Source organism: Charadrius vociferus, unplaced genomic scaffold (genome assembly GCF_000708025.1).
Source record: "Charadrius vociferus isolate BGI_N301 unplaced genomic scaffold, ASM70802v2 scaffold217, whole genome shotgun sequence".
In the NCBI taxonomy this organism is placed as follows: Eukaryota; Metazoa; Chordata; class Aves; order Charadriiformes; family Charadriidae; genus Charadrius; species Charadrius vociferus.
Genome location: NW_009649190.1, coordinates 308247 through 336055, shown reverse-complemented (window position 1 = coordinate 336055; position 27809 = coordinate 308247). Strand labels below are relative to the sequence as shown.

At 41.3% G+C, this 27809-nt stretch overlaps 1 protein-coding gene across 2 annotated transcripts in view; it reads left to right on the top strand.

The window, feature by feature from the left end:
* Positions 1-4869: 4869 nt before the first annotated feature.
* Positions 4870-27809, top strand: part of COLQ (collagen-like tail subunit (single strand of homotrimer) of asymmetric acetylcholinesterase) — a 37678-nt gene continuing 14738 nt past the window's right edge. The window contains exons 1-11 of one of the 2 annotated variants that reach the window (XM_009888914.1): positions 4870-4975; positions 13920-14032; positions 16063-16164; positions 18843-18887; positions 19537-19563; positions 21250-21321; positions 23609-23671; positions 24869-24895; positions 25545-25589; positions 26350-26385; positions 27299-27379. In XM_009888914.1, the coding sequence (XP_009887216.1) occupies positions 4870-4975; positions 13920-14032; positions 16063-16164; positions 18843-18887; positions 19537-19563; positions 21250-21321; positions 23609-23671; positions 24869-24895; positions 25545-25589; positions 26350-26385; positions 27299-27379 (717 nt within the window). The remainder of the gene's footprint in view (positions 4976-13919; positions 14033-16062; positions 16165-18842; positions 18888-19536; positions 19564-21249; positions 21322-23608; positions 23672-24868; positions 24896-25544; positions 25590-26349; positions 26386-27298; positions 27380-27809) is intronic. The other variant, XM_009888915.1, reaches the window with a different exon arrangement.

The window sequence follows — 27809 nt, the reverse complement described above, 5'->3', positions numbered from 1 at the left end:
AGAGAAAAGAGGAGGTCAGAAGGCCACTACTTGTCATGCAATGTGTAACATCCATTAAGTAGCTTAATTGCAAAAAGGGTTGCTTTTGAACGTTGCTAGGCATCAATGTCCTGCCTTTACCAGGACACCAGTGTTGTGCCATCAATGTCCTGCCTTCGCCCTGTTCATCCAGTGGGTCATCTGAAGACTTACTAGCAGTGGCTTGCCTTTAGCTGGCCAACTGCCCTGGGACCTGACACCCTGCTGGGTGACTGGCACCAGCAGAGCTGTTGATTAAGTCGGAACCTTCTCATGTGGTTGAATTTACTTCATCGTGTGGCTGAATTCACTTTGTCGCACAGTTAGTGGGTCTATTCCTATATGGGCTTCTGAATTAGATCTAAATAAGCCAGCAAGGAAATGTTGAAGCCATTCGTTGTTTTTGTGTACTTACTATCTTTTGTACTTCAGCAGCTGCCTTTGTACTTGTAGATGATACCATCTTCCACAGCAACATTAGCTATGTTGTCAAAGTATTAAATCTAAACGTTAGGCGTAACCGATTGAAATGTGCCCACTTGAACAGGTATTTTTATTGTGAAAAACAATTCTTGTTAAATATCTATCTAACAAGGAAAACATAATTATAAAGAATCTTTTCCATCTCCTGCACTAATTGAATGAACAGAATTCTTCTGTGCTACTTTGCAGACATAATCTGTTATTGAATTATTGCGTTAACACTGAGTTGCTGTTTTACCTTTGCCCCACTCAGCAGAAGAGCTTTCAGGCTTGTGAACTAGAGAGTCTCAATTATCTTTGTCCTTCTAACTAGAACTGTGTTCATATAGGACCTTGAGATTGATGATATTTTAACTACATTAATTTTCCCTTGGCTTGTTGATGAAGGACCTGCCAACCAAAAGTGAATAGGACTGGGAAGAAACGTTCCTTGTAACAAGTTTTCATTAATTCTTGCATAGAAAAAATAGGTTCATAAATCCTTATGTGTAGGATCATCAGCACATTCTTCCAGTCACTTCTAAGAGCTCAGGTCTGGGTTGAAAAGGTCGAGCAACAGCTACTTGAGCAGGTAAACTGTGCAGACTTATGGTTTTTTTGGTTGTGTGTTGATTGGCTTTTGACATTTTCAGTGGTTATGGCATCTACTCAAAATAGGATTTTTAAAACTGCAGTTGAGTCCCTGTGATAAAACTGTGGAGACTTTCATCTTTGAACAATAAACTGCAGGTGACATTTGGAACTCTGGGGTTCTCACTGTGGAATAATTTTTTTAAGTCTTGAAAACCCTTTGTTCTTTCTTAGGCCATTGGGGCATCTTATAAGAGGCAGAAACTGCAAAGTGTGAATACTTCGCTGTGTTTCTTTCTGAAGATGATGTCACCTGAAATAGAAATACTGCTGAAGCCATTGTGTTTCCATTCGATGAACGGTACTCCTGGTATCATAGTAGCAATTCTAGGTAAGACATGAGTATGAATTATGTAGGAGGAAATACTTCCTCTGTTTCTAGCAAATCTGTGATTTTGTAGCAAAATTTTAACATTTTTTAAAAATATTTTTATTCCCAAATTTTTATGGGATCCTCTTCTGTGGTTGCACCATGAAGTCATATTAATGTGAGTTTTCACTACACCAGCAACAGCAGCTGCGCTGAATACAGAAGGAAGAAAAAAATTCCTCTGTTATTAATTGCTATTTGGATGATAGAGACAGGGACTTATCTTTAATCTCAGAGCATTGGCCTTAACTACCTGGTGCAGAGCTCTCTGAAGGGAGCAGACGCTTTCTGTTGGCTTCATGGGCCCAGGGGAATAGCTGGAGGAATGAACTGCTTGACTGAGCAAGTTCACAGATGACGGATAGCTCAGGGGCCTGGAAAGCACACGTCCATCAGTTTCTCACACTGTGTAAGACTCACTCTGCTACGTGACACTTCCTCTTCTCAGGATCGTCTCTATCATGTGCGTTGATGCCATGGTGGTCCGAAAGAAGCCACATAGCCAGGCGTGCATCCTTGTCATCTAGTATGGAGTGCCAGCTGGCATGGAGTGCCAGTCTTGTACGCAGTCACCTGACTAAATCTAAAGCAAAAAGCCCACAGCTATTGTCCGTTTTGTTTCAAATGGACTTCATTCTTCTCCCACTGAAACCTTGCCAGCAGGTTTAGCTGGATGATGGCTCAAAAGTAGAGGAAACAAAAATGAGTGCTTGAACCTCAATGTGGCCTGGCTTGCTGCCTTGTAATGAGAGCTTTCCTTTGAGTTGACCTAATGGTGATCCCACTAAAAACTAATGAGCTGATGAACTACTGCTACATCACGATGAAGATGTCTCTTCAAATGTAAGTCCAAACATCTCCTTTCAAGTACTTTGTGGAAGATGGCGTGTTTTCCACAGCAGAGTGTTTGCCTACAGAGCTTTCCTCTCGCAGTGGCTGAGAGCCAGTTCAGGTCAAACAGGCTCAGACTTCAGAGCAATGGAGATGCTAAGTCAAAAGAAAGGAGAATGTTGACAAAACATCCATTTTTAATCAGGGTTTTGCACTGAAAAATGTGGATTAAAAATCCCTGCTTAAGAATTGACTGCAAAGCTAACTTTTTTTTTTTTTTTTTATTTAAACTTAATTTAAACTGTCTTTCTGTATCACTTCTGGCTACCTCCAATATAGTGCTCACACCTGTGACAGAAAGATATATTCTTTGTTCCTATCTTCTTTAGAGCAGGTCAGAAGGGTGGATGTTTGTGAGAATTCCTTGCAATATTCTTCAAGCAAGATGGTGTTGCATTTTTACCCAAACATGCGTTTCTTTTCTATGCCAAAGAAGCAAGAACTGAAATTGGTAAGGGGGTGAGGGAGGAGGGGAAAGATATGGGTCCTACTGCGGATCCTTGTTCTTTGCAGTATTATTGCATTAGTTAATTTTCTTGTCAACTAGAACATAGTTTGTACTACAAATTTCTGCTAAAGTTTGTATTGCTAAAAGACTACAGGAGGATTTGAAATTCCTCACTTGTTGCTTTGACTAAGTGTTGAGTTGACCAAACATTTCCAGAGGTGAATCTTTTGATAAAATATTGACATTTTAACTTTTGAACAATTTTTTCCAGCATCCATGCAGGCTTCTAGTGTAGGGATTGCCCACTGCTTACCTTTATAATCAGGCAGCTGGACATTTGTCTTACATACTTGGGTCTTGTCATGAGAAACTTCACAGGAACTATGCCTTTCCCTCTGAAGTGCTGCATGCCAAGAGAACTAATGGCGCACACTTAATCCGTGTTCTTGGTCAAAAAAGAAAGAGGCCAAACTACTAGCTTGACTAAAAATAGCCAAATACTAAAAAGTAGCAGACAGTGGAATAAAGTAGATTAAATTAAAAAATAAAAATAAATTCAGTTATCCAAAGTGTTGCAGTACTGGAAAGAGATTTTAGAAAGCATTATGGTTGCTTTTTTAGAAAGCATTAAGCATGTCCTTTAAGGATATAAATCTATAAGGCAGATGTGATTTTTCCTATCAAACCATTACATTTAGAGAGATTTTGTCGATATGTTTGCAATGCCTTGAATGTAACAGCCAAGGCTGTTTACCTAGAATTGTGGAAATACATCCCTTTGCCCTTTAGTGGTGTACTCAGTAGGAGTTAACACCCAGGGGGACTTGTCATCATCTCTGTCAGTGAGTACTTTTCTCAAATGAAAAAAAAAAAAAATCGATTCTGTAATGAAACCAAAAGATTTCCATGTTTGTCTTGGGAGGAACAATAAACAGTGGGCAAAGAAAATCATCTCCGTCTGGAAGAGAAGAAGTTGTGATGGTTTTCATGCTGAAGGAGTACCTCTGCTTTTCATGGAAACCACTGTCGGATCCCAGGCAGAAAGGAGGATCCCTGTGCTAGTTATTCAGAGGACAGAAATCTATTTGCAAAACCCTGCCAGTTGGAATAGGCACAGAAACACCAAGCTTTTGTACAGGTAACAAGGGCACACGCTGCTTTTCAGAGAGTCAGAGGTTTGTTTTCTTCCCACAGTGCTGTTTAGTGCATTGACCATCACCACCCCCGGAGCTGATAGCGTTTCACTCACCCCATCATGGCACACGGTATTGTTTTTCCCACCTGTTGCACCCTGTCAGTAAACTCTTTGTGGTCCTACGATTCCTACGATGTCTGGCACTACCAGTGATACTGTCATTTTAATTTAAATCCTAAATAATAATAAACTGTTCTGTGGTTTGGGAAGCCTTTGTGGCATCCCTCAGCCCGAGCTGCAACTACAAGCTGCCACGCTTGTGACTACCAGTGATAAGCAGATGTTAGGTCACTGCTCAGCTCTCTCATTAAGGCAATTAGTGACCTGTAGAAGATGATCAATCAGGGATTTTATCCATCTCGACGTCGGTGTCTGGTTGCCTGCACCGAAGGATGCTGCTTATAGTCCAGGTCATAATTTCTCCCTTTCCTGCTCATCATTATTATTATTATTATCCAAAGCGCCTTTTTGCTTCTGTTAGCAAAACCAGAATCCCCCATGCCCCAGTTTTAGCAGCTAATGTCCACAATAGGGGCAACTGATCCAGTGCAGGAGTTAAATATAACTGTGTCTAGTGTAAGGAGAAGATTTAATGGGAAATGGTTGGCATTCTTTCTTCCTAAAGGCACAAGGGGGGCGGGGGGGGAAAGACGTACACACACACACACACACACACGCATCCCACAGCGAGGGAAGAGGCAGAGAGCAGGCAAGGCAGAGAGGGAGCCAGGGGAGAGAGAGAGAGAGAGAGAGAGAGAGAGAAAGAAAGAAAGAGAGATCCCCAAAGCAGCCCTGCGCCTCTGAGGGATCTGAACCTTCCAGGGCGCAGCCAGCATGGTGGTCCTCAGCCCACATCTCTGGGGACCTTACCTGCAGCTTTTCTTCTGCTTTGCTTTCTCTCAGACTGCTCACGTTGACAATGTCTTCTCACTTTCAGCAGGTAAATTGCTTTAAGTCTTGTTACTTTTCCTTGCTTGGAGCTCTCCTTGATTCTTGCACTTTCCAGTGATTGGGAACACAGGAGGAAAAAAAAAAAAAATACGACTTCAATTGCAGATCTCAGTGGAGGAATTTTTGCATTGCAGACTTGTTCTGCCACATGCCGGGACATTTGTGTTGGTTGGTTCTTTTTGCTTTCTGCTTTATTATTTCTGGCTTTAAACCCCTCCCTTCCCTTCCCCGGGAGAAATAATAGACAAAATCATCAGCTGCTCTAAAATGCTTTTTTTCCATTGGCTTCTATGGTGCTGTGCTAATTCATGGATCTGGCCCAATTAGTATAATACTTGCACGTCTGCATGTTTCTTTCTATTTTGGATGAGCTTAGGTAGATTACAGCGAGGGAAAGAAAATGAATCTCAATGTATATCTGCTTCTATAAATAAAGCCCTGACCTCAATGAGCGCTGCCGGAGTCCGACTGGATGTTAGCAGAATAAACATCATCTGGCTCTGGCTATGACACTAACAAATACTCGGATGACTTACATAGCAAACAAGAGTCCGCTGCATGGAAAATCCCTGCTAGGCAAAGGCAAAACAAATTAGTTGTCAGCTGAGCCAGGGCACTGGAAATCCCACTTAATAGATTTTACAGTTTCATCAGCAAGACTTTCCTTTAGCTGTGTTCTGTGCAAGGAAAGGGGAAAGTTGGTGAGAGCTCTGACTCCATCTCTTCTTTGAGGAACTTTCACCAGCTCGTGGCAAATTGCCATTTCCCACCTTCTGTCTGTTATTCCGTATCTGTCAATAGAGATGCTTCTAGCTAACATCCTAGATTCCTTCAGGGTCAAATCTGAGACGGTTCAACTGAGATTTGTAGGTCAAGGTCAGCTGTACCTACAGATCTTCCCCACTTCTTTCAGATCAAGACAGTGACCAAAAGGGTGCACATTTTAAGATTGTATGTAAAAACAACCTTAGACATGAATCTAAAGACATACGGCCTTTTTCTCTCTAATGTCTCGGGTGTGACCACAGAGCCAGATAGTTTACATTCAAGGCATTTAAGAGAGAAGGCTGATCAGGAGGGTAGCTGGTAGGAGATGATAGATTTGTGCACTAAATAACAGTAACAGTACACATGAATTCTAAGTTGTTTTTTTTTTTTTTTTTAAATCTTTTAAAATGTGCAGAGCTAGTAGACCGTATTTCACTCCCAATAGTTTGAACAGTCCATTCATTTAAAGCTATTCTTATTCAAATAATAAGATTCTGAGGACCACGAGTAATGCAGATATCCTTTGGGGAAAAGCCCTACAGCATTTAATAACACATCCATTAGAGTTCTGTAGTCATTTCATATAGCTTTTAAGATAACATCTAGAGAAACGTAATGTTCAAAGAAGTACATCCTTCGAAAAACAATTTGATCCATTCTTTTGAATGTTTAGGAACTAATAATTTTTTTCCTATGCTCTATAGGATGCTAAAAAGCATTTACCCTTGTTATTATTTCTGTTCAATTGGGTATACTTTTTCCATGATGTTGAGTTTAGTTAATGTTGAGGTATTTTCTCTGATATATTCCAAATTGCTTTGCAATAACGTATAAGTTATTAGACCTCAAAAATTTTTTTCAAGGGCTTTACATTTATTTGATACTTGTATATGCCGCATAGGCAAACAAGAATTTTATGTTTCCATCGCCTGCATGCTCTGGCCTTTCTCCTATGGCACACACTTGTGTGTCTAGAGAAGCCATTTAAACCGTTCTCTTGAAAAATAACAGTTCAACGAACAAGCCTTTTCTCTTCTGAGGGGGAAGTTCCCATATCTACTGAAAACGTAGTAGAAGAGGCAAATACGAAGGAAAACATGTAGCCTATTATTGTCCACATGGATGCTTTGGGGCAGAAGGGCACTTTAGTATTTCGTCAGCAATTCAACTATGTTAACAAGGAGCTATGAACACCATTTGAATCCCTAAATCTGCACCAGTGAGAAAGCTGAGATAGAGTAACAGGAATTGCACAGCAATAAAAATATTTTACAGCAGTAGTGCCACACGTACAGGTTTAATGTCAAGGATGGTATAGTGTCGAAGTTGAAAGAGCGCTTGGGGATGGCAGGCTAATCTTCCACCCAAATATCATGTTATGAAACAGTAACCTGCCCCTACAGCCCTTGAAACTGGCTGCTGATAGCAGCAGGTGCCGCCTGGTTGCTCTTAGGGCCAAACTCCACTCTTCACAACAGAATATTTTCCATGGTGCAGCCCCCGGGGGTTGCCCGTGAGAGACCCCCCCAGGGCTCCCTAGGCAGCGACCGGTGACGTAATGACATAATAAAAAATTCCTTTAGTCCTTTGATTGCATCTGCATTTTAAGAAACCTCTCTGAAGAAAAAAGCAAAAAGTTCTCTGTTTTCTGGTGGAAATCTCACAGTGGGTACAGAAGGTGAATTAATTCCATTTAAATTCTGGGTTATTTTAATGGTTTCTCAAATGTTCTGTGACTGTCTGCTGAGTCAATTATTTGTATCTGGCACCAAGTTGTAATTTCACATTTAAAGAATGGATTTCAGCACTGTACTTGCAAATTCTAAAACTAATCACATTTAACAGTGAGGATGTTCTTAAACGACAACTTGTCTTTACTTTAGTTGGGAAAATACATTTGGGTATTTTCCAGGTATGTCTGAAAACTTCTGGGCTAAAAGCACTTTTATTTCTCCTCATACATCTTTGCACAGCAACAGGTCACAAATGCAGTTTACAGGTCACAAAGCAGTAACTAGAAAGCGCTTCTGGGCTAAAAGCACTTTTATTTCTGTCCTCACACATCTTTGCATAGCAACAGGTCACAAATGCAGAAGTTTACAGGTCACAAAGCAGTAACTGGAAAGCAAAGATAAACAACCAGTGACAGGGAAAAGTGTTTGTAGAATAATTGGGGAAAGAAGAATAATTTGGATCTTGGTCTGTTTTGCTGCCAACTCCACCTTATAGTCCCATCAGCCTCAATCAACAGCGCATCCCTGTTTCTGGAAGTATTTTGAATGTCATGTGAGCTCCAAAGGGTTGAGTGTCCTGGTGCTGATGCATCATTTCTGGAGGAAATGCTTCAGGGAGTAATATTGCGACACGCTCGAGCATGTGGCTGTGGTTCCACGGGGCAGCGGAGACCCCCAGGGGTAGGTAGCTCAACCCTCCTGCAGACAGCAGGTTTCTTTTCAGGGTAACCTGTCATATCCCACCTTTAAGCCACTGTGTTTATGGTGTTCTTTATAACCATTTTTCAGAGCTCTGCTCTACTGAGATTCCTGCACGGTGCACTTGAGTGGGACATCAGGACATGTCCAGGAGTGCTATTTCACGTTGCAGCCAAGTAGGTAGAAGATCACTGGCAAAGCCCACCAATTATAGGGGAAATTCTTTGAGGAAGACCAGAAATAGGTGAGAGAGGGAAAAAACCCACAGGAATTAACAGACCCCAATCTAGATGTTCTGTGTCTTCCTTTCTCCTCTCCAAGTAATCAACACTTTACTGAAAAGAAAACTGGGGGGCCACTTTCTGTAATCACACAACTGTAATGGTAAAAGGGCATTTGGGGTGGGAAGATGGGTATAGGAAGAATGCAGAAGAGGGCTGAGACAGTGAGTGAAAGAGAAAAGGAGCTGTTAACCATTTTTCCCAGGAACAGGCAAATGTGTACACACAAATGCCTGCACTCGGGGAATGCACACAAGTAAAGGGAGAGGCTTTGTCTAAAGAAGGCAGAGCTACATTTTCAATTTTCTTCTACTCAGGGAAAAGTGTCCATGGATTTATTTCTTTTTTTTAGCTTCTTGAAACTACAAATTTAACAGCTTTTCACAATACCAGAGTTATTTTTTGTGAAAGGCAGGAGAGTAAAGTCAGCTGGGCTGTGAATCTGTTGCGGCTAGGGAGTCATGAGGAATTGATTTAGTCCATGGTAGCAAACTTTCAAAGAGGAATTTGAAGGCATTTCTCTGAAGTCCTTCAGAGTGTGTGGCAACATCCACAGTCTCATAGGGATTGTCTGGGACTGTCTGATCATATGGTGGAGCAACATCAAAGTCAATTACACTTTTGCTCCGCGCCAGCACCGACGGATTATGATCTTGCAGTTGTGGAAGGGTGGCACCAGTGTCTCTCTGCTTTGTGGCTGCTGATCTCACAGATAAAGCGGGAGAGGACTGTGTGGCAGTGAATGATATGCCAAAGTCTTTCGGGCCTGATGCAGCAGCCATCTTGTATTAATCTTCAGGGTTTCAGGCTCTTCTGTGGGTTGTAGGTTCTTAGGCTTTAACACTTAGAGTATTTCTGGTATTGTTCTGGTGTGACAAGCAGTTGAGTTTTATAATCTAGTTCATAAAATGACTGAGATGAGATACTATGATTTACCAGACTGGAACTCTTGTTTCTGGTGTTGTAATTGAGTAATCTGTGGCTTCAGGGGACTCGCTTAACTTCTCTGTGCCTCAGTTTCTCATGCACTGAAGGAGGACAAATAGAGCTGTCAATGTTATTTAGCAGTGTCTAGAGCTCTGGACCTCTGCAAATGGAAAGCAATAGAAGGAAAATTGCACAAAATAGCCCCTTTGTGGTTATTGGGAATTATAAGCCATGGGTTTATTTCATAAGCCCATATTATAACCCACTGAATGTTCCACCCTTCAGATTTCATTGGGATTTTCATGTTCTCATGAAACTGGAGCACAAAGCCAACCCAAGCAAACGCTCCTCTCTCTTTCTGTACTGATGTCAGAATTTTCCTTCTGTAGTCAATCTGAGAGCACAGTATATGACCTTTTGGCATATGCATTGCCCTCACACATGCGCATACACTCAAATGCCTGAAGTATTTGTGTATAGGGAGCAAAAGGCCTTTCCCTCACTTTGAAATCTCACGTGCCCCTTTGCTTCCCTGCGTCTTGCCATTTCTGCAATGTTTTCTAAGGCTGACCTGCAAAGATGCAGCTGCCTACCGCTCTCCAGCCAAGCTGCAAAGGGCTTACCTGAGGCTTCACTACCTGTGAGCATGTGGGAGGTACCAGGAGATGCTGAGAGACTCGGGCTGAATATTAGGTGGGGACGGAGGACAGAGCGTCCTTGCTCCTCCGGCCGGGTGAACACCGAGATCCGCCGTCCAGGCAGCATGCCAGAGTTCCTGCTATTGTCAAGCTTTCTGAATGTCGGTTGATTTTCAATACCTTTAGTTAGTTATTTATTTATTATGACAGCTCTGAGCGTGCGCCCGCTGGTACAGTACACATTACTGCTGCCACAGCCCGTAGCCACTTTGGGGATTAGAAACAGAGTATTTTCAAATTTGTATTGGTTTTTTTCTTGGCTGAAAAGAAACTTGGAGGGTTTCAGCTGGAGATTTTAATTTTCTGTCAGAAGAATAGGGAATTAATTTCTGATTGGTTCGTTTCAAGCAGGAGGAACACAGAAGCAGGGGAGAGCTGGAGTCCCATGTCTCATCCCATAAATGCCACAGGAGCTTCCTGGGTCACTGCCTCCTCCGCACAGGCACCATTACTTAAGCTGAAGGTTTTGATATATTTCTTTGGCGTATTTATATTAGCTTTTATATATATTAGGCCATCAACTATAAGGTCTAAGTTGAAAGGGGTACTGACAGATGTAGACCATTCCTTAACTTGACTGTCTGACCCAGCTCCAGACCTGGGCTGTATTCTCAGCTCTGCTTATATGTGCTCATAGCACATTTTTGGCTCACAAAGCTTTGCAAAATGCATTTTAAAGAAGTATTTATTGTCAGTGCTGACACATGTCTCTGGGGCTTTAAAGGAGGAGAGTAATACCTGTACCTGCTCTGTAAATAAAGGATTTTGACCTGTACGGCTCTCAAAAGGCAGCTTTGACAAGCTCTTAAACTTTACTAACTGAAGAGGAAAAAGCACCTTAGTCACCTTGCAACAGATGTACAGCATGGTACAGGGTGGCTGCTGCCCATGGCACGCTGCTCTCCTTGCAAGGAGGCTGAGAGGAGCCTGAATGAATGACAACAAAGCAGATGAAAGTCTCCGTTTCAGCCGGAGAAGCCCACATTCATTAACTGACTAGTCTGCCCAGCTCGTTTATTATTAATTCTGAGTGCCATCCAAGTGGGAGAAGCACCTGTGATGGGGTGTCAGCCATCAGAGGTTTCCGTCTAGCAGAGTCCTGCCTGGCACAAGCTGGGCAGGCCACCAGTGCTGCTGTCGGGGTGACAAGCCTTTGGATAGCAGTTCGGCTTCCCGTCAGGGCTTGCTGGATGAATGTGGTCACAAATAGGAAGGGAAACACGCGTTAAGTATCATTTTCCTTTCTTGTCCTTTCCTCCTAACAGTTGGCCTACAGATTTAGTTTTTAGGATAAAAGTAACTTTCATGGTTTACTTATGATTTTTTTCAATGAAATCCTATAAATCTAACCTGAACCCAGGGCAGAACTTCTCTGCTACCTCCGTTGCAGCCCAGGGAGTTTGTAGGGTTGAAGGTCAGCTCTAGGATCAACTCTAGGGTTTGAATTCAGACACCTGATATGAGCCCCGCTCTGGAGGACTCAGCCTGGGTGAAGGCTCCTTTATGCCTCTGCATGGGACCATCTCGGATGAGAGTTCCCAACTTCCAGCTATGGTCAAAAGCAAGCAGTCTGCAGGAACAAAATGAAACATTGCAACAGCTTATCTAAAATCTGTTATTTTCCAATGCAACCGTTGCCAGTATACCCATAGATTTATACAGTCACTTTCTTGAATTAGATTAACATATACTCTGGACCATAAAAATAATTTGAGTTTGAAAATGATATAGATTTTATGGTTTAAAGCTGACTATTACAATTTTTATGTTCTCTGAAAACATTTGCCGCTTAGACAAGTCCTATAAGGAGTTTCTTCTTTTTGTCTTCTTTCTCTTATTGAATACGTTCTTTGATATTGAAGCTGTTGAAAGAGCAGTTTCCATATGAGATATGTAAACACGCGCTCTGTGTAGGCAGGGTCTTCACATTTCACAGAAAACTATGGCAGTCCTATTCTTGGACTGAGATTTTTTCCACTGATGGGGACCGGAGTATTTTGAAGCTGTGTTTAGCAAACAAAGCTAACCTGGGGCCTAAAAATATACATTGCATTTGCAGAGAGCCTGCAAGCCTGTCAAGGTAACCCTTTTGTGATACACAAGCCAAGCCAATACTGTAATGTTTGTACATCTTGGATCTATTGCAGTTACGAAATCCTTACCAGTGAAATGCAGTGCTTATTGGAAGATCAAATTATAGCAGTCATACCTACAGCCACTCTGTGACTCACTCATTTTTTTGCTCCCTCTTCTGTCATATCCACCTGCCATGCCTAAGCGTGAGAGAGAGTGACGGAATTCAGGATAAGCCAATACAGGACTTAGGTCTATGTGTCTTTGTATTTTATTGCTTGTGAGAACTGGAGACAGGCGAACTCAAACCTTTGCTACTTTTCAAAGGGCACTGGCATTTGCAGTATGTATTTAAAGCTTTAAATGAAACAATATAGCTCATTTTTTTTAATTATAAATCTGTTTTTTTCTTAAATTGAAGTTTTTGGTTGAGTTTCAGACTTGTGAGGAAAAGTTGAGTCTTCGTTATGGACCCTCTCAAACTTTAATTGACTAATCTCTCAAAGGTATCATCACAAATAGTGTTTTGATAGATACAAAATTCTGGTTAACATAAACTACCCCTAAATGCTGCTGAATCATACTCCTCTGGGCAGCTCTTTTCTGCACATCAGGATTGAGAAAATGCTATTCCCATTAACATGGGATGGTGCAATTAATGTAATACATTTTCTGAGACATTTGAAAAGCTAGAAGTATCTCTGTCCCTTAAAAAACTTGCCTTGCCTTGAGATGTGACTAATATCCAACCTGCTATTGATTTGCACACAAATCTGGCAATTTTGTCGGGTTTGTCTTCCTAGAAACTTAATTTAGAGATTTTCTATTAATACCAGATACTTCACCATAGGCTTTTCTTCCTACTGTATTTGGCTCCCTGCCACTTTCAGTTCACAGACACCCATTCCAGCTGCCACTGGCCAGAGGAAGAAACCAATAGATGTAAATAAATATTTGTTGTTCTTGGCAAAACCTTTGCAGAAGGACCTCACTCTGATTAGAGGCGTATTTCCCAAGGTGTAAGTATATTTAGGAAAAAAAAAAACCATCCTATAAATGCATCATCTTTGTATCCTTTCTCTGTGAATCTTTGGTCACAGCTTCTTATGTTGTTGATGGAAGTTTACCTCTTAGAAAAGGTTAAGTACGTTGTCGAACACAATGGAGATCCTGCCTTACCAGTCAGCTGGTGGCAAAGCTATTGGCTAAATCTGGGTTGCAGAGTATTTACTCTCAGGGATGATGCACAAATCAGAAACAAGGCAACCTGGTTTCAGTCCTGGGGGAAATATGGGCAAATGTGATGTGGAACAACTTCCCACTCTGTTATCACAGAAATGCCTGAAGCGATTAGGTACATGGGGAAGGCTGGTGGGCAACACCACAGAATGCTTCCTGGTGGCACACCGGCTGTAACGGGAACCAGAAGATGCTATTTCTAATACACTTTTGGAACGTGGAGTGGATAAAAAGAAATATTTCAACCTATTTTCTAATGTTGCATATCTGACATTTTCCAAAATCAGCCTGTGTCATAGCCATGTCAAGAGCTTAAAACTCTGCATAGCCTTCAGCACAAGAAGGATCTTGCAGACATTAGGGACCACCTGACTTCTTAAATCCCTGCTTGAAGTACAGTGTTAATGTGAGTGTACAGAAGGATGTAGAAAAATCCTGTGGAATGGAAACTCCTCTTATTCTGTGAGAAATGTTTGTGGTATTCAAGACAATGGATGAGTGTTTGTATTGAACAGATCTCCCTTGTTTGGAACAGAAGAAACAGCTCAACCGCAGAGCATGCTGCCTCCTTGGCCCTCCTCCACCACCCTTGTTTCCACCACCGTACTTCAGGCACGGCTGGAGCACTGTAAGTGCGGCCTGGGAGCTTTTCTCTTCTTTTTACATGAGTTTTTGTGTTTGACAAAGACTGAAGTATCCTCTCAAGCACTGCTTCATGATGTCATTCGGCAAACCTGTCTAGGCTGTGTTGATATGGTCCCGTTAGGACAATCATTCAACATCCCAGACTGGGGTTTGAAGTAAATGTCAAATAGATCAAGGAATACAACAGGGCTGGGTTTGTTCAAGCAGCTAGTTCAAGTCACTTAAAATATTCTCCTTACTCTGTTTTGGGACCTTCTTAAGAATAAGGCAATCCTGAAATAAAGGAGATGGAAATGCAATAAACCAAGAAAGGACAGAAAGACCATTTCTCACCCTACACAGTGTACACAGTGTATTTCAGAGTGTACATTATATATGTGTCCTGTTCACAGAATTCACAGAATTCACAGAATTGTTAGGGTTGGAAGGGACCTCTGGAGATCATCTAGTCCAACCCTCCTGCCAGAGCAGGGTCACCTACAGCAGGTTGCACAGGACAGCGTCCAGGCGGGTTTTGAATGTCTCCAGAGTGGGAGACTCCACCACCTCTCTGGGCAGCCTGTTCCAGTGCTCCACTACCCTCAAAGTAAAGAAGTTCCTTCTCATGTTAAGATGGAACTTCCTATGTTCAAGTTTATGCCCATTTATGCCTGTTTTGTATCACGTTTCCCTTACCCAGCAGGTGAAATGAAGGTCCTGAAATCCTCCTATGGAATCTATTCCCATCAATTCATTTTGCAGCAAGAAAGATGTGTTTGGGTTGCTGGTATGAACATTCACCCACCTAGGCATGTACCTGCTCTATATGATATGTATCCATACACACTTGTTAACATATGAAACATAAAGGATACAATGATATAACACTTATTTCCAGGGTCTGTTAACTCCAATATATTTTCCACTCCAACATAAAGAATTGTTCTACCTACTGAGTAATTCCTATTTCTTAATTGCAAATGTTGCAAATACTATATGCACATTCTACTATATGTAAATTCTGTGATTATGGCTAGTGTTATATAAATAATGATTAGAAGGATCTCTGACAAGCACTAACCTAAGAAAAAATACAGTGTAAAATCCCCCGTTGTCTTCAGAGAGATCAGGATTGAGCTTAGGGTGCTATTCCTCCAAACAAAAGCCTAGTTACCTCCCCTTTCCTCATCTCCTCTTCTCCCTGTGCCATGGTTTCCACAGAAAGGTTACCCAGAGGCAATTTCTCCTTAGGAATGTGGTGTATTCCTTCAGTGATTATGAGGTTGGCACCAGGGTCCCTGAGATGCCTCTAAGCAGCCCAGAGCATAAAATTACCCTTCACACCATCTCCCCCATACAAACTTGAAATAAAACTAAGTAGTTACTATAAGGATGGGACCCATGTGAATTCACTAAAAGCAGTTTGTGCTTTGGAGTCTCTACTTGGAGTTTTTCTGAAAAATGGCTTTTCACTTGGAAGCCAAAGACTAATTCTGTCAACCCAGTGTCTCTGGCTCTGGCTCAGTGTTCATCTGTGTTTCCAGAGGAGATTGCTTTTGTCACAGGACATAAATAAGCCAGCTTACTCATGCAAGCCTAATTTTGAAGTCAAAAGATCAGACATTCATTGATCGTTAAAGGTCTGCAGTGAATGAATGCCTACGGGTTAGTATCTTCTGGAGCGAAGTTCACACTGCCTATACCCTGCTGAGCATAGTCTCTATTATTAGAGCAAAGAAGCTATTTTTGGAGAGGAGCTACTACTTGTAAAGTGTGATGGAGAGAGCAGGGTCAAGTCTAAGAATAGGCCAGGGTTCCACAGTGGCTTGGAGAGGAGGAGGATGAAGCATGGGGCAGGACACTCTGCCAATGTGGTAATGCTAAAGCATCCATGAAGTTAACCTTGTGACAAACCCTAAGGGAGCAAGTAAACTCTCTTGAGGCTGTAGCGTTTGGTGCCTGTTTATTTATGCATTTCTCTGACACGCTATGTATGGCTGCGTGTTCACTCATATCTTTCATGTTACATAGAAGCTGCTTGCCCTGGATATGAAAGAGTTGTGTTTGGAGCTCCAGATAATACAAGCTTCCTCTCTGCCCAAATCGTATTGCCCTGCAGGGCCTCCTGGCCCCCAGGTGAGTGATGCTTTTGTGATTAAACCACGTCATTCTCTCACTTTCTCCAAGGTCCTTACAAAGCTGTAAAACATCTTATGCAAATGCTTTTTACTGCTTAATAAGCATACCAAGCTATGGCTTAATTTCATTTTGATATGACTATGCATAAATCATGTACGCCTTTTACCCTATGTTCTCATCCCTGCCTTGCATACTCCAGTGAGTTTCAACTTCACCCTTCATTTTTGTGGAGTTTTACAGTGGGTAGCACCCATCAAAAGTCTGGGAAGTGCAATCACTTCCTTCAGAGGCTTTAGACTACTTTTTTCTCGTAGGCATCGCCTCAGCCCATGGAGTGGATGTACAAGAGGTGCAATGAACTTGAATGTTAGTGGAGTACATCCCTCAGAAGTAAAATACCTACAGTAAACATCAGAGACAAGGAGGAGCTTCAGGAGGGCAGTGGGATGGGGTTCAGGAGATGTGGGATCTCCCAGCTTGACTTGCAATATCTCTGCCTCCGACTTGCTTGGTACCCTTGGGCCGGTCCTTTTGGTCTCCCATTTCATTTTCTACAATTTGTGCATTCAGAAATCTTCTGAGGGAGGTCAGAAGTCTTCTGAGAAACTGGCCCATCTCTAGGGAGAAGGTTTTTGTGAACATCCCCATAGTGTGGAGAAGATCACCCATCTGCCTTTCTGTTCCAGTTCATTCCCTCCAAAGAAAAACGCAACTTTTCAGGGAGAGGTACTTCCAGTTTCTCCTGGGGCACAGGCAGTCCCTGTCTATGTGCCATGCCTGGTGCTCTGGAACAGTGATCTTCCTTGAGGCACCTGGATGCCGGTTTTATTACGGTACAAATAATAGCAGGCATGGCCTGGGATCTTCACTGCAGCAAAGCTGTGATCAAGGCTTTGGCAGCCTGAGTAGTTAAAAAGCACCCAAACACTGTTTAAAAAGTAAGGACAGTGCATGACAGTAAAGATTCGGTTATGTGGCAAACAGCTTTGCTTTAACTATTTAGAAGTCAATACTTCAGAAGGTATTCGTAAATAGCCTAGAAGATGCAATGTGAAGGCCACAAAGTCTTGTTTTATGAACCTTGAGTTTTCTGTTCTGCCATTTTGTCTTTGCTGAGATGCAGGATGAGGTATACTCATTTAACATGTGAAAGAGGAGGTGTGGAGAGAAGCGATGTGAACCGTTTGTCCTGTCCTGTATTGAGAAAAGTCTTTTCTGCATTATGAAACAGTGCTGCAATGTGGCTGGCCATGATTCAGAGTTGCAGTACATGTGAAAGAAGCAGTTGTCATTTCAGTCTTTGGTAGACTGTCTTTTTTTAAAAAAAAATAATCCTAGACTGTCTTTTTTAAAAGAAAATCCTTTTAATACTATCTCTGACTTAAATTGGAAGAACAGTACTATTAATTCTGTTGTTCTGCAAGGTCCATTGCTATAAATATTAATAATCCTGCATCTAAATGATCTATGATCCCTCCAAGAATATTTTTAAATAGAGTAGGCTGGCAGATTTTATCACCATGGCAGACAGTAGGGTAGGTATAACACGGCTTTGGAATTTTTAATTATAAATTGCAGGACTGTGTCTTATAATGGGACAATGTTAGAGCCAGCAGTCATCTGGGCAGTACTTTTATGGCAATGGTCACTTGGAAAGAAATGCTACCATTACAAAAAAAAAATCTAAGAAGTATTTCTGAATTCTTTCTTCCTGTAGTTTGCATTACTTTCAAAAGAGTTGTGAAATCTCATACTGTTGACTCACAGCTGAATTTTAACACTTTTTCATAAGAAGGAGAATTAGATTTGTAATGATATAACTCAGAGTATAATTCCGCCCATGTGTAACCTAAAGTAAAATGAAAGAAATAAGACAGAATTTGGCTCTGACTCCAATAGGGTGCATTCTGATTTACATTATTGAAAATCTAAGTAACTCTACTGACTAAAATAGCTGTAATAATTTGCATTTGAGGGTACGCTTTGCTCCCATTTGCATCATGTTTTGGACAGTATAAGACAGCCAGGATCCAAACCTAGAGTGAGTTATTTGTACAGTGAATTTAATGCTCCTCTGACGCAGGCTCATGGGATTTTTTTTTCCTTTTTCATTCAAAACTAAAAGGTGGTCCGTGAACTGAAGCGTTACAGAAACAAAACTGTTTTTCAGATTTTTTTTTCTGAAATGGGGTTCAAGGTCTACCTGGATTAAGAAGTCTCCTGAGAGGAGAATCCGCCTCATTTGAGAGAAATATCTTCAGGATTCAGAAGTAGTGGCAATCCTCCATATCCATACCATACTGCAAAGCCACATGTTTTATGCCACTTCCCTTACCACCCCTTTGGCTGACCTCCTTTGCCAGCTGACACCTTGTCTCCATGTCCTCATTGTCACTAATTCTCCAGGACTCCAATAACTTTCATTTGCCCCAGACCTTATTTTCTTGCTAGTTTTCTTCATCTAGATGTCCCTGCACTTCTTGTGTCAGTCCAACTCTCCAGCCTGCTGTACAGCGGTGGCACAGACCTGGCATTTAGAGGCCATGTTCAAACACCACATGCAACACCCCAACCATGTGGGTTTGTACTGTTCCCAGGAGACATTTACAGGGCCATGGGTTGAGGGAAGGTAACCACCAGTCCCTTCTTACTAATGTGTTCGCTTTTCTCCCTAGGGTCCACAAGGAATTCCTGGTATAATGGGACCAAAGGGGGAGAAAGTAAGTTTCTATGTTATGGAATTTGGTATGTTTTTGAGAGGGCAAAGAAAGAGATGGGGGAGCTTGCGTTCACTTTTTTCCTTGTCTATTTAGTTATTGGTGGGCCTTTTGGATGTGGGAATTTGCTTTAATTTGAACAGTAAGCTATGAATATGTTTGAAGCTGCAATTTAAATCATCTTTCAGTGTTCATTTTCAATCTTGAAATATTTTTTATGGCTTCTCATGATAGCTACCTGTGTCTACAGTATGTGTTAAGAAAGCAGCTCAGGTGCACAAGCCAGTGATCTTACTGGTCCAACAGCTTTTCACCGTCTTGTCCCTCTGGGGGGACATGAGGGGCAGAGCTCTCATATGCAGTGTCAATTGTATGGGTCAGCTCACTATATGTTAAGTTATAGTTTCAGATCTGCAAGGCATTTGCTCCATGATGCTGCTTAAAGAGCCTTATACCTGAAGCTCAGCACATAATTACACGCTTTGCTATGTAAGGAGGTGACTATAGATTTAGGGCTGAAAACACAGGAAAGACTACGGAGCTCTGTTAAAGTAATTCTTCTCATTTTACCTCTGGAAGCAAAGTCTTGAACACAAAGATATTCTCTGTATGTATGGTGCCTATGAGACTAACGTATTCCTTTTTCTGGCAGGGGGAGATTGGCAGGCCAGGAAGAAAGGTATGAACAAAGGTGCTGTCTCAGACACCGCTCTAATACTTTACACGTAGCAGCTGAGAGGGGTGCAGACAACAGTTAAATAAAATTCGCTAATGTTGAAGTTTAACCTGTTTGTCCTGCTTCCCCTGGTACCCAGGATGGGTGGTGGGGAGCTCTGGGCGCAGAGCTGGAGAGCTGGGCTCTGCCTCTGAGAGCTGTCCCAGCTGGTTTGAATTCAACAAATTCCCTCAATAAGAGCGTGTGGCTCTGGACAGACAATTAAAACAGGGTGGGAAATAACCTGAGCTATGTCTCTGTGGACAGAGGCAGCAGGGTACGGGAGCTATCATAAAAGGTGTACTAAAAAAACCCAAAGCAAAATCAAACCTTTCACTGCCCCAAAGTCAAAACAAGGCTCAGCCGAATAGCCCAGAAGGAGGAATATTCATTAATGATCACACTCACAGAGTTTTGGCACCAACGCAGTATGCTGACTACAATCCTATGCTTGGTGACATATGAGCCATGATATATTGTCAAAAATATGTGCCCCTACATGTGATGAAACAGAATACGTTATCTCAGTCACTAAGTGCCTCCATTTAATGTAATTAACTTTAAAAGAAGACAGAAATGCAGGATGAAATCAGAGATATGCAGAGAGTAGTCACTAACCAGGAAAAGAAGTACCCTTCTAATAATACACCAAAAGATTTTAACACCCTTCTAATAATATACACAAGATTTTAACACCAGCTACCAATTAGTAATTCAAATAAATACGAAACACATAAACAAAGGAGGTCTTTTTCTTTAACCTAAATTGCCAATGCCCTACAGTAAAACAAAAAATAAAATGACTTCAATAAATTCAAGTGTTCAAAACAGTAATGTCTCAGAGAGAGTCACCCACCAACCTAAAAGAAAGTGCAAACCTTAAACACAATACATCAATACTTACTCTTCTGACAAAAACCAGTATGTCCCAAATGGGAAGTTACCCAGGTTGGAAATAAAACAGTATAACTCCTGCTAAAAGCTGTCTGGTTTGTGGGAGGTCGCTCTTAGCCCCAAATGTCATGTTGACATTTGTAAGATCGTTTTGTCAAGTGGCGTAAAGCAGTGGACAGCAGTAATCTGCAGCATTTTAGGAGATATTCAAAGAGTGATTTACAGGCAGTAATTAAAATAGATAAATAACTGTAGGTATGTAGTTATTGTTAGGTAGCTAATAAAGAGCAATTATAGCTATTAATACAAGAGTGTTCAGAATAAGAATAATAGTAAATAACAGTAGGAATATCTTAGTTAAAGATTTGGTTCTGTTCTTAATGTAAATTGGATTTGTACTCATAATTACATGAAGGTCTTTTTGATTTACATCGTCTTATTAAATGAAAAGAGGATTTAAATTATTAATACTGGGGTTTTAGAATTATCATTTTGGCTGCATGTAAATTTACTCTGTAGCCTATTTAAATCAGTATAACCTGATATTTCTACAGGCCCACGCTTCTTCTGGTAGCATCAACACAAACTGTATTATGAATATGATATAGTATTTTTTGTATTAAAAACCAGGTAAAGAAGCATTTGCATGTCTTTTCCTGAAAAACCTATATTACTCCATAACTCCTGTCTGCAGTGGAGGCCTGTGTGTAGGAATGATGTTAAATGAATCATCTTAATCGATTTTTTCCGTTCAAGGGTAGACCAGGTCCCCCAGGCGTCCCTGGGATGCCAGGACCAATAGGATGGCCTGGACCCGTGGGACCGAAGGTAAGACTAAAATTCACATGAGATAACCTGTTAAACCTCGTGATCTGAACACAACAGTTGTCTCAGGAAGTCTCTAAACTGCTATCTACTGGAGGCTGGGAAGTTGAAGCAGTGCAAGGACACTCTGTGCTTGTACCATTTCTTACACTATTCTGCAAAGGCCTGCCCGGTCTAGGGTTAGGTTACTCCACCTTCAGCCTAGCCCCTATAGCACTTCTTATGTTGATTAAAATCTGCCAATGGGAAATTGAAAATCAGTCTAATGAAGACTCATTGATAACCACTGGTGTCTCACAATCACATGAATCGGTGTTTCAAAACTATTCATCATCTTTGTGTCTTCTCTTTATGATGATCTCTTTGCCTGAGTTTGTACTTCTTGGCAGCATAACTGCGTGTCCGTGTGATCACAGGATAAATACCAGACTGGTATCAGGGGAAAGAGATTACAAACTGTGTGGATCACTGATCAGGTCTTTGAAGTTCATTCCCATACAAACAAACATTCATTCCTATGATTTTTAATAACCAACAGCAGAAGAAATGGCAGGACACACTTTGCTACTGCAGAGTGGTTGCTTCACCTGCATTTATTATAAAAAAGCTGCAGGACAGTCCTTTACTGAATATTACTTTATGCAAAAGCTATACAGCTCTTCACAGGAGCCACACTGTACGAAGTTTCTACTGGGACTTTTGAGACAACTTTTCTTCAGTCCAGTATGCATCAGGCTAAAGGACCACACACAATGTTTAGTTCAAAGCTGCCTTTTCCAGTAAATCTTTGACTCCTCATTTGCTGCATGAAGTTTGGTGCCCCCAGCTCAGAGGACATGATGCAGTAGCTCTTGCTACAGCAAGAATAACAGCAGATGACTTCTGAATTCAAGCCACATCTGGGAAGCAGACCCTCAAGCTCTTCACAGCGTTATGTTAGACGAGAAACATCATATTATAGTGTACAGGAATGTAGGCAAGCAACAAGAGACTATGTACCAAAAAGGAGCCGATGTTTGCTTTGAACTGTGAGATGAGAAATGGTGTTGTCCCAAATGCATTGTGGGAGCAGTGAGGGCAGAAGGAAGGTCCAACTACCTCGTTCCCTCAGTCTGCATATTGAGAGCAGAGCAGTCAGAAAGCTCATTCGCTTGGCCTGTTCCTTGGCTCTGGTTTTACTTATGAAGTCTTCCTCATTTTGATTTAATCTTCTCTTTGTCTGTTATGCTTTTTCATCACACTTCTAGAAGCATCCCTCACCTTGGGTAGTAGGACTGCAAGTTCTACTTGCTATTTAATTCCCATTCTTCTGCTTTTACTGTCTCTTCTGATACCTGTCTTCTCTGTTCTTTAGATGGGTTCCCATTTTCATTTCTTCTGGTCTTCATAAATTTCTTTCCTGTCTGTCAATGAAGGCTCCAGTCAAATAGAAGCCAGCTGATCTCTTTCCTTACTCTTCTTCTGTTATTTGATCTTCCCAAACTCCTGATATTCATCTTCACTGTAGTCATTCACTGCATCTTCTTCTTGCTGTAAATCTCCAATAAGCCCTTGGGTGTTTTTCTTATTCCTATCTCTGTGTCTTCTATTTCTTCAGCTGGTCTCATTACCTGTCTTCTCTTTCTTAGTCACAACCTTGGTCCAATCCTTATTTCTCCTACTTTGTTTCTTCAAGTCTTTTCTGAACTTCTGCCGGGGCAGCAGCCAATGTGAAAATCCTCTCCACTACTAGGACAGTGAAAGCCAAAGGAGAATGAGAGCCAACTGTATCCTGCTGGTGGGGCTGCTGCCTGTCTGCGGGGACTACTCCATATTTCACCCTAGATATAATTAGCTGACAGAAGCCAGAGAAGTTGTTGTAAAGTCTTTTCATGATTTACTGGCTCCAAACAGCTGTAAAGCACATGATGTCTCAGAACTATGATAAAAGTAGTCACTGTGCCTCCCCAAGCCATAAAGGCTTGCAGCAAAATACCTTTCTTTTCTGCAACTCAGTGAAAGTGATGCTGGGTAGAGGCAATGCACCTTCATGCAGTAAAAGGACACACTGCTGCTAATTTGCTTGCATGTCCTTTAATAGCACCTGGGAAAACTGAAGCACAAGTTATACACCCAAGAAAATGCAAATAGAAGAATAAGATAACATATGAGGACTCAGGCAGAATACAATTGCAATCTAGACCTCTGAGTACAATGCTACTCCAAGGTCAGGTTTGTCTCAAGTACATTCAAATATGACCGACCTCATCAGAGAGCCACAATCAATAACTCTCTTTATTGACCCCTTTAGGGTGAAAAGGGAGAGTTGGGTGTGATGGGATTGCCAGGTACAAGAGGACCAATGGGCTCCAAGGTTTGTTAACCAAATGGTGCATTTTCAGACATTGGTTTCTAATGCTCTGCTGACAGCTGCTTCCCTCATGAATTTGCTGGAAAGCATTTATCAAGATATATCGTTTTCTAATCCAGCTAAAAAGATTGCGTTCTCCTTCAAGCAAGATCATGTTGTCTGGTTGGGCTTGGCTGTGTTTTTGGCTTTTCATAAAAATGCTTCTGTGTAAATTACTGTAGTGCAAAAATTTATTTTAAAAGCAAAAATTATATATAATTGTATCCCACTAGAAAACTGGAGTTCTTAAGTTTATCATCTGCAACATTAACTTGTGTCTTTAATGTTTTCCACCCACCTCATAAGACTGTGGAGATCATTTTGGTCCTTTACTAAAACTATGTGTATGTATTTCTCAGGTTGCCCAGAGAGGTGGTAGATGCCCCATCCCTGGAAACATTCAAGGGCAGGTTGGATGGGGCTCTGAGCAACCTGATCTAGTTGAAGATGTCCCTGTTCATTGCAGGGGGATTGGACAGGATGACAATTAAAGGTCCCTTCCAACCCAAACTATTCAATGATTCTATTGACAGTTGGATAGTAAGCACAATTTGGTCTGGATGTTCTAGTATCTGTACATCATTGTCCATAGCATCGCCTCTGCCTTTAAAAATTTAGGCCACAACATTCTAAGGTACTTGAAAAAAATTATGTAATTAGTGTACTCAAATAAAGGACTGGAAAGAAGAACTGAACACTGTTGTTAATTATACGTTTCTTAAAGATAAACTCAGTTTTATAGTAATCTTCACATTAGAGGATTACTTAGGTATAATTTAAGGATGTTTCACAGGGAAAAAAAATTAAGAGGAAGATTATTGCTAAAATTATTTTAGATTATTAGTTGTGGCATCCAAGGCTTCATTCACTTTCAGTTACATTTTATTTCCCTTGTTTCAATTTTAAAAGCAATATCAAACCTGCTGGCTTTACCTGGCTTTTTCACATTGGCTTTTGGGCTGAGTTGTCTTGCCTTTAATTCATATTTCATAGTTCTGTTTCAGTGCAATTTTAGAGGCTATAAATATTCATTTGCATTTACAAGTTGATACAATTAATTATGTGTGCTTCGTTCTTTTTCTTCACTTTAAAATTTGAAAGTCCTGCTTCTTGAGTAACCTTGAAAGCGAGAAGCATTAAAATATCTATCATTCCCTTTAGGGTTTTCCTGGAACTAGAGGAGAAAAGGTCAGTGTGACAATAGAGTAATGTATAATTTAACAATTGGAAACAGTTATGTAAAAAAAAAAAAGTAACTGTAGAAATGAGACTGAATTTTGATGGCGTGAAATCTAAAGGTCCCACTGAGAAATTAAAACAAGCATTGAGAAGGAGCACAGTCTTGTGGCTTGGGCTGGGACGCTAAAGTGAATTTTACACCCCATCTTCTTACGAACAAGTTACTAGAGTGCCCCTCACTGCAGTTTCCCCATCTGTAGAATGGGTATAATAACCCTTAATTGTTGGTTTGGTTTATTTAGGCTGTATAGGAACAAAGACAGTTTTTACTGTAAGACTATACAGTGGGACCCGAACTTGGATGAAGCCAATTGGGGAAAAAAATGAACTTTGGAAGTATTATGTCCAGGAAAGGTGGTGTTTAAAGTAATTATCTAGGGAGAATTAGTTCCTTTTTCTACAAGCCTTTCTCTTAATTCTGTTATAATGTCAATGAAAGCAATAAGGAAACATTTGAGGGTATCTACCATACGCCTCACTTTGGAGATATTACTGTATTCTGTGTGATTCCAAATAATGCCTCATGTAGGAAAAGTATTTTTTTCTTCTTGTGAAATGGTAGTAATTAAGCTGTTGTCACCCTGTTATCTCTCTCCAGGGATCCAGAGGTGACAGAGGTGACAAGGGAGTCAAAGGAGACCAGGTAATTTTCTTTTCCAAAGGCCAAGAGCTTTAGCTGAAAGTGCATATGAGGTTTAATGTACTTCTGATAGCAAAAAAAACAGGAGCGGTATGAAGGAAGGGAGCCTCGAGGCATCTTCCTGGGAGGGCACGAATGATGAGGCAGCAGTCCTTCCTGAGAGGAGGGCGGTGGGGCAGTCTCCATGTCCGCATGCCCCCCCGGCCCCAGCGTGTCAAAGGGTGATGAGGTAGAGGGGGATTTCCCTGGAGGTAACCTCAGTCTCCTCTGGCCTGTGCAGTCCAGAAACACAACAGCTTGCCAAAATGTTTTTGGTTGGTCATATGATAATGCTGTGAGGGGGGAAAAAAAAATAATAAAAAAAAAAGGTAGATTCTTGACTGGGGGGTTCCTTTAACTAAGAAAGGAAAAGTAAACCACTTTTGATGTAAATAGAGAAATGCCAAATGCAGGCTTTGAGAGTTGTCCAGGTAGAAGGGTTGCTTGTAGACAAAGCACAATCGGGATGTTTTTGCCGAAGGAGAGGAAGCAGACAGCAGAGGATCAGACAGAGGAGTAGTGTTACCATACAAGGGGCTTTACACAAAAATTTTGCTTTTAATTCTCCACCTACTGCATCACCCACGGTGCTGAATCACAGTGCAGGTTTTTTAACCAATATCAGTACAGTACATGGCACTTGATTTTCTTCCTTTCAAGGAAGGTGTTGCTTTGTCAAAGATCATTCCAAATTTTTTGAATTTTTTCTCCTTTTACTTTGTAGGGAGAAATAGGCTTCCCTGGAATGCTGGGACAAAAAGTAAGTGGGCATGATGTACTGGGGAGTTGTGTTAAGTGCTGGCAATAAGGTCAGTGAATGGCTTCAGGGACATCCTGGAAAGTATCAGGCATTGAAGGTCTTGCTTGACTCAACAGTCAACCCTTCTTGGACTTGATCTAATTCTTTAGGCTTTTTATCTCAGGAGAAAACTCTGAGATGTAGTTGTTTGTTCTTGTTTCTCTTTTTTCCCAGAACATTTCTTTAGTCAGAATCTTCCTCCTGTTTAACATGTTCAAACCCTTCATTATAGATTCATAACTGGCCTAATTGTTTGGGTGTTATCCACTTGAAGATAAATATTTCCTTCTTGATACTCTGAATCGAAATGGCACTACTATAAATAGCAGTGGTAATCCTGACCAGTTTTGATATCATCGTTATTCTGTACTTAAAAAACAATCACAATTCAGATGTTGTTTTACAGACAGAATTCCTAAATTATGATAATTTTATGACATAATCGCATCTTATCTCTGAAATTAGGATAAGGAAATAATGGTTGCTTCTAAGGAGGCTAGAACATGAGTCAATTCACCTTCCTTTCCCCGAGTGACTTTATTACACACGCATCTTAACCACAAAGCAAGATATTGCCAAAAGGGACCCTGACCTCCCCAAGTCTCCGAGAATATTTCAGTTCTCCCTATTTGGCTTCCTCTTTAGGAAAGGATTTTTCAGGGAAATTTGGGTAAATTGTGAGAGATATTTTTCTGTGTATGCTTGCTTAAAATATTTTATTATAATTTTGATGTTCTGACAAAAAAATGGCGCCAGCATTTTTCAGAGTGAATTACAGCACTATCCACCTGCTGTCTTGTATAAGGCAAGTATAACCATGGTAACGTGCGTTTATGTACTTACGTCCTGCTTCCTTCCCTCCACACCCACCAAGGGAGAGATGGGCCCGAAGGGACAATCTGGAGTACCAGGACACAGAGGACCTATAGGAAGACCTGGAAAACGAGGCAAACAAGTAGGACCATGGTGTTTCCCCTTCTCGTGACTCCTGGTGTCTGTGTGGTCGTGGCGTACGATTGGGTGGTCTGTGTTCTCATGGTACTCTGCACTTTGTCACAGAGGGACTTGACAGAAGTCCTGGAGCACCTCACATACATGCACAGGCAGCTCAGGAGTTAAAGCCTCAGCTTTAGGGCTGGACCCTTATCTGCAGCATTCAGCTCCCTGGCTGTGCCACATGGGGAAAATTGTATTTTCCCTGGCTTGGTAATGAACTAATTGAATATAACTTGAGCAGACCTCGAATGCCTCCTTTGAACCCTAAGCAACACAGAGCTATAGTCCCAACCCCACCTGATGGATGCCTAGAGAGCTGGAGCAAGGTCCAGGTCTCAGAGGGTGCAGGATCTAACACCGTGGGGCCCTACACTTTGTAGATCCCTAGC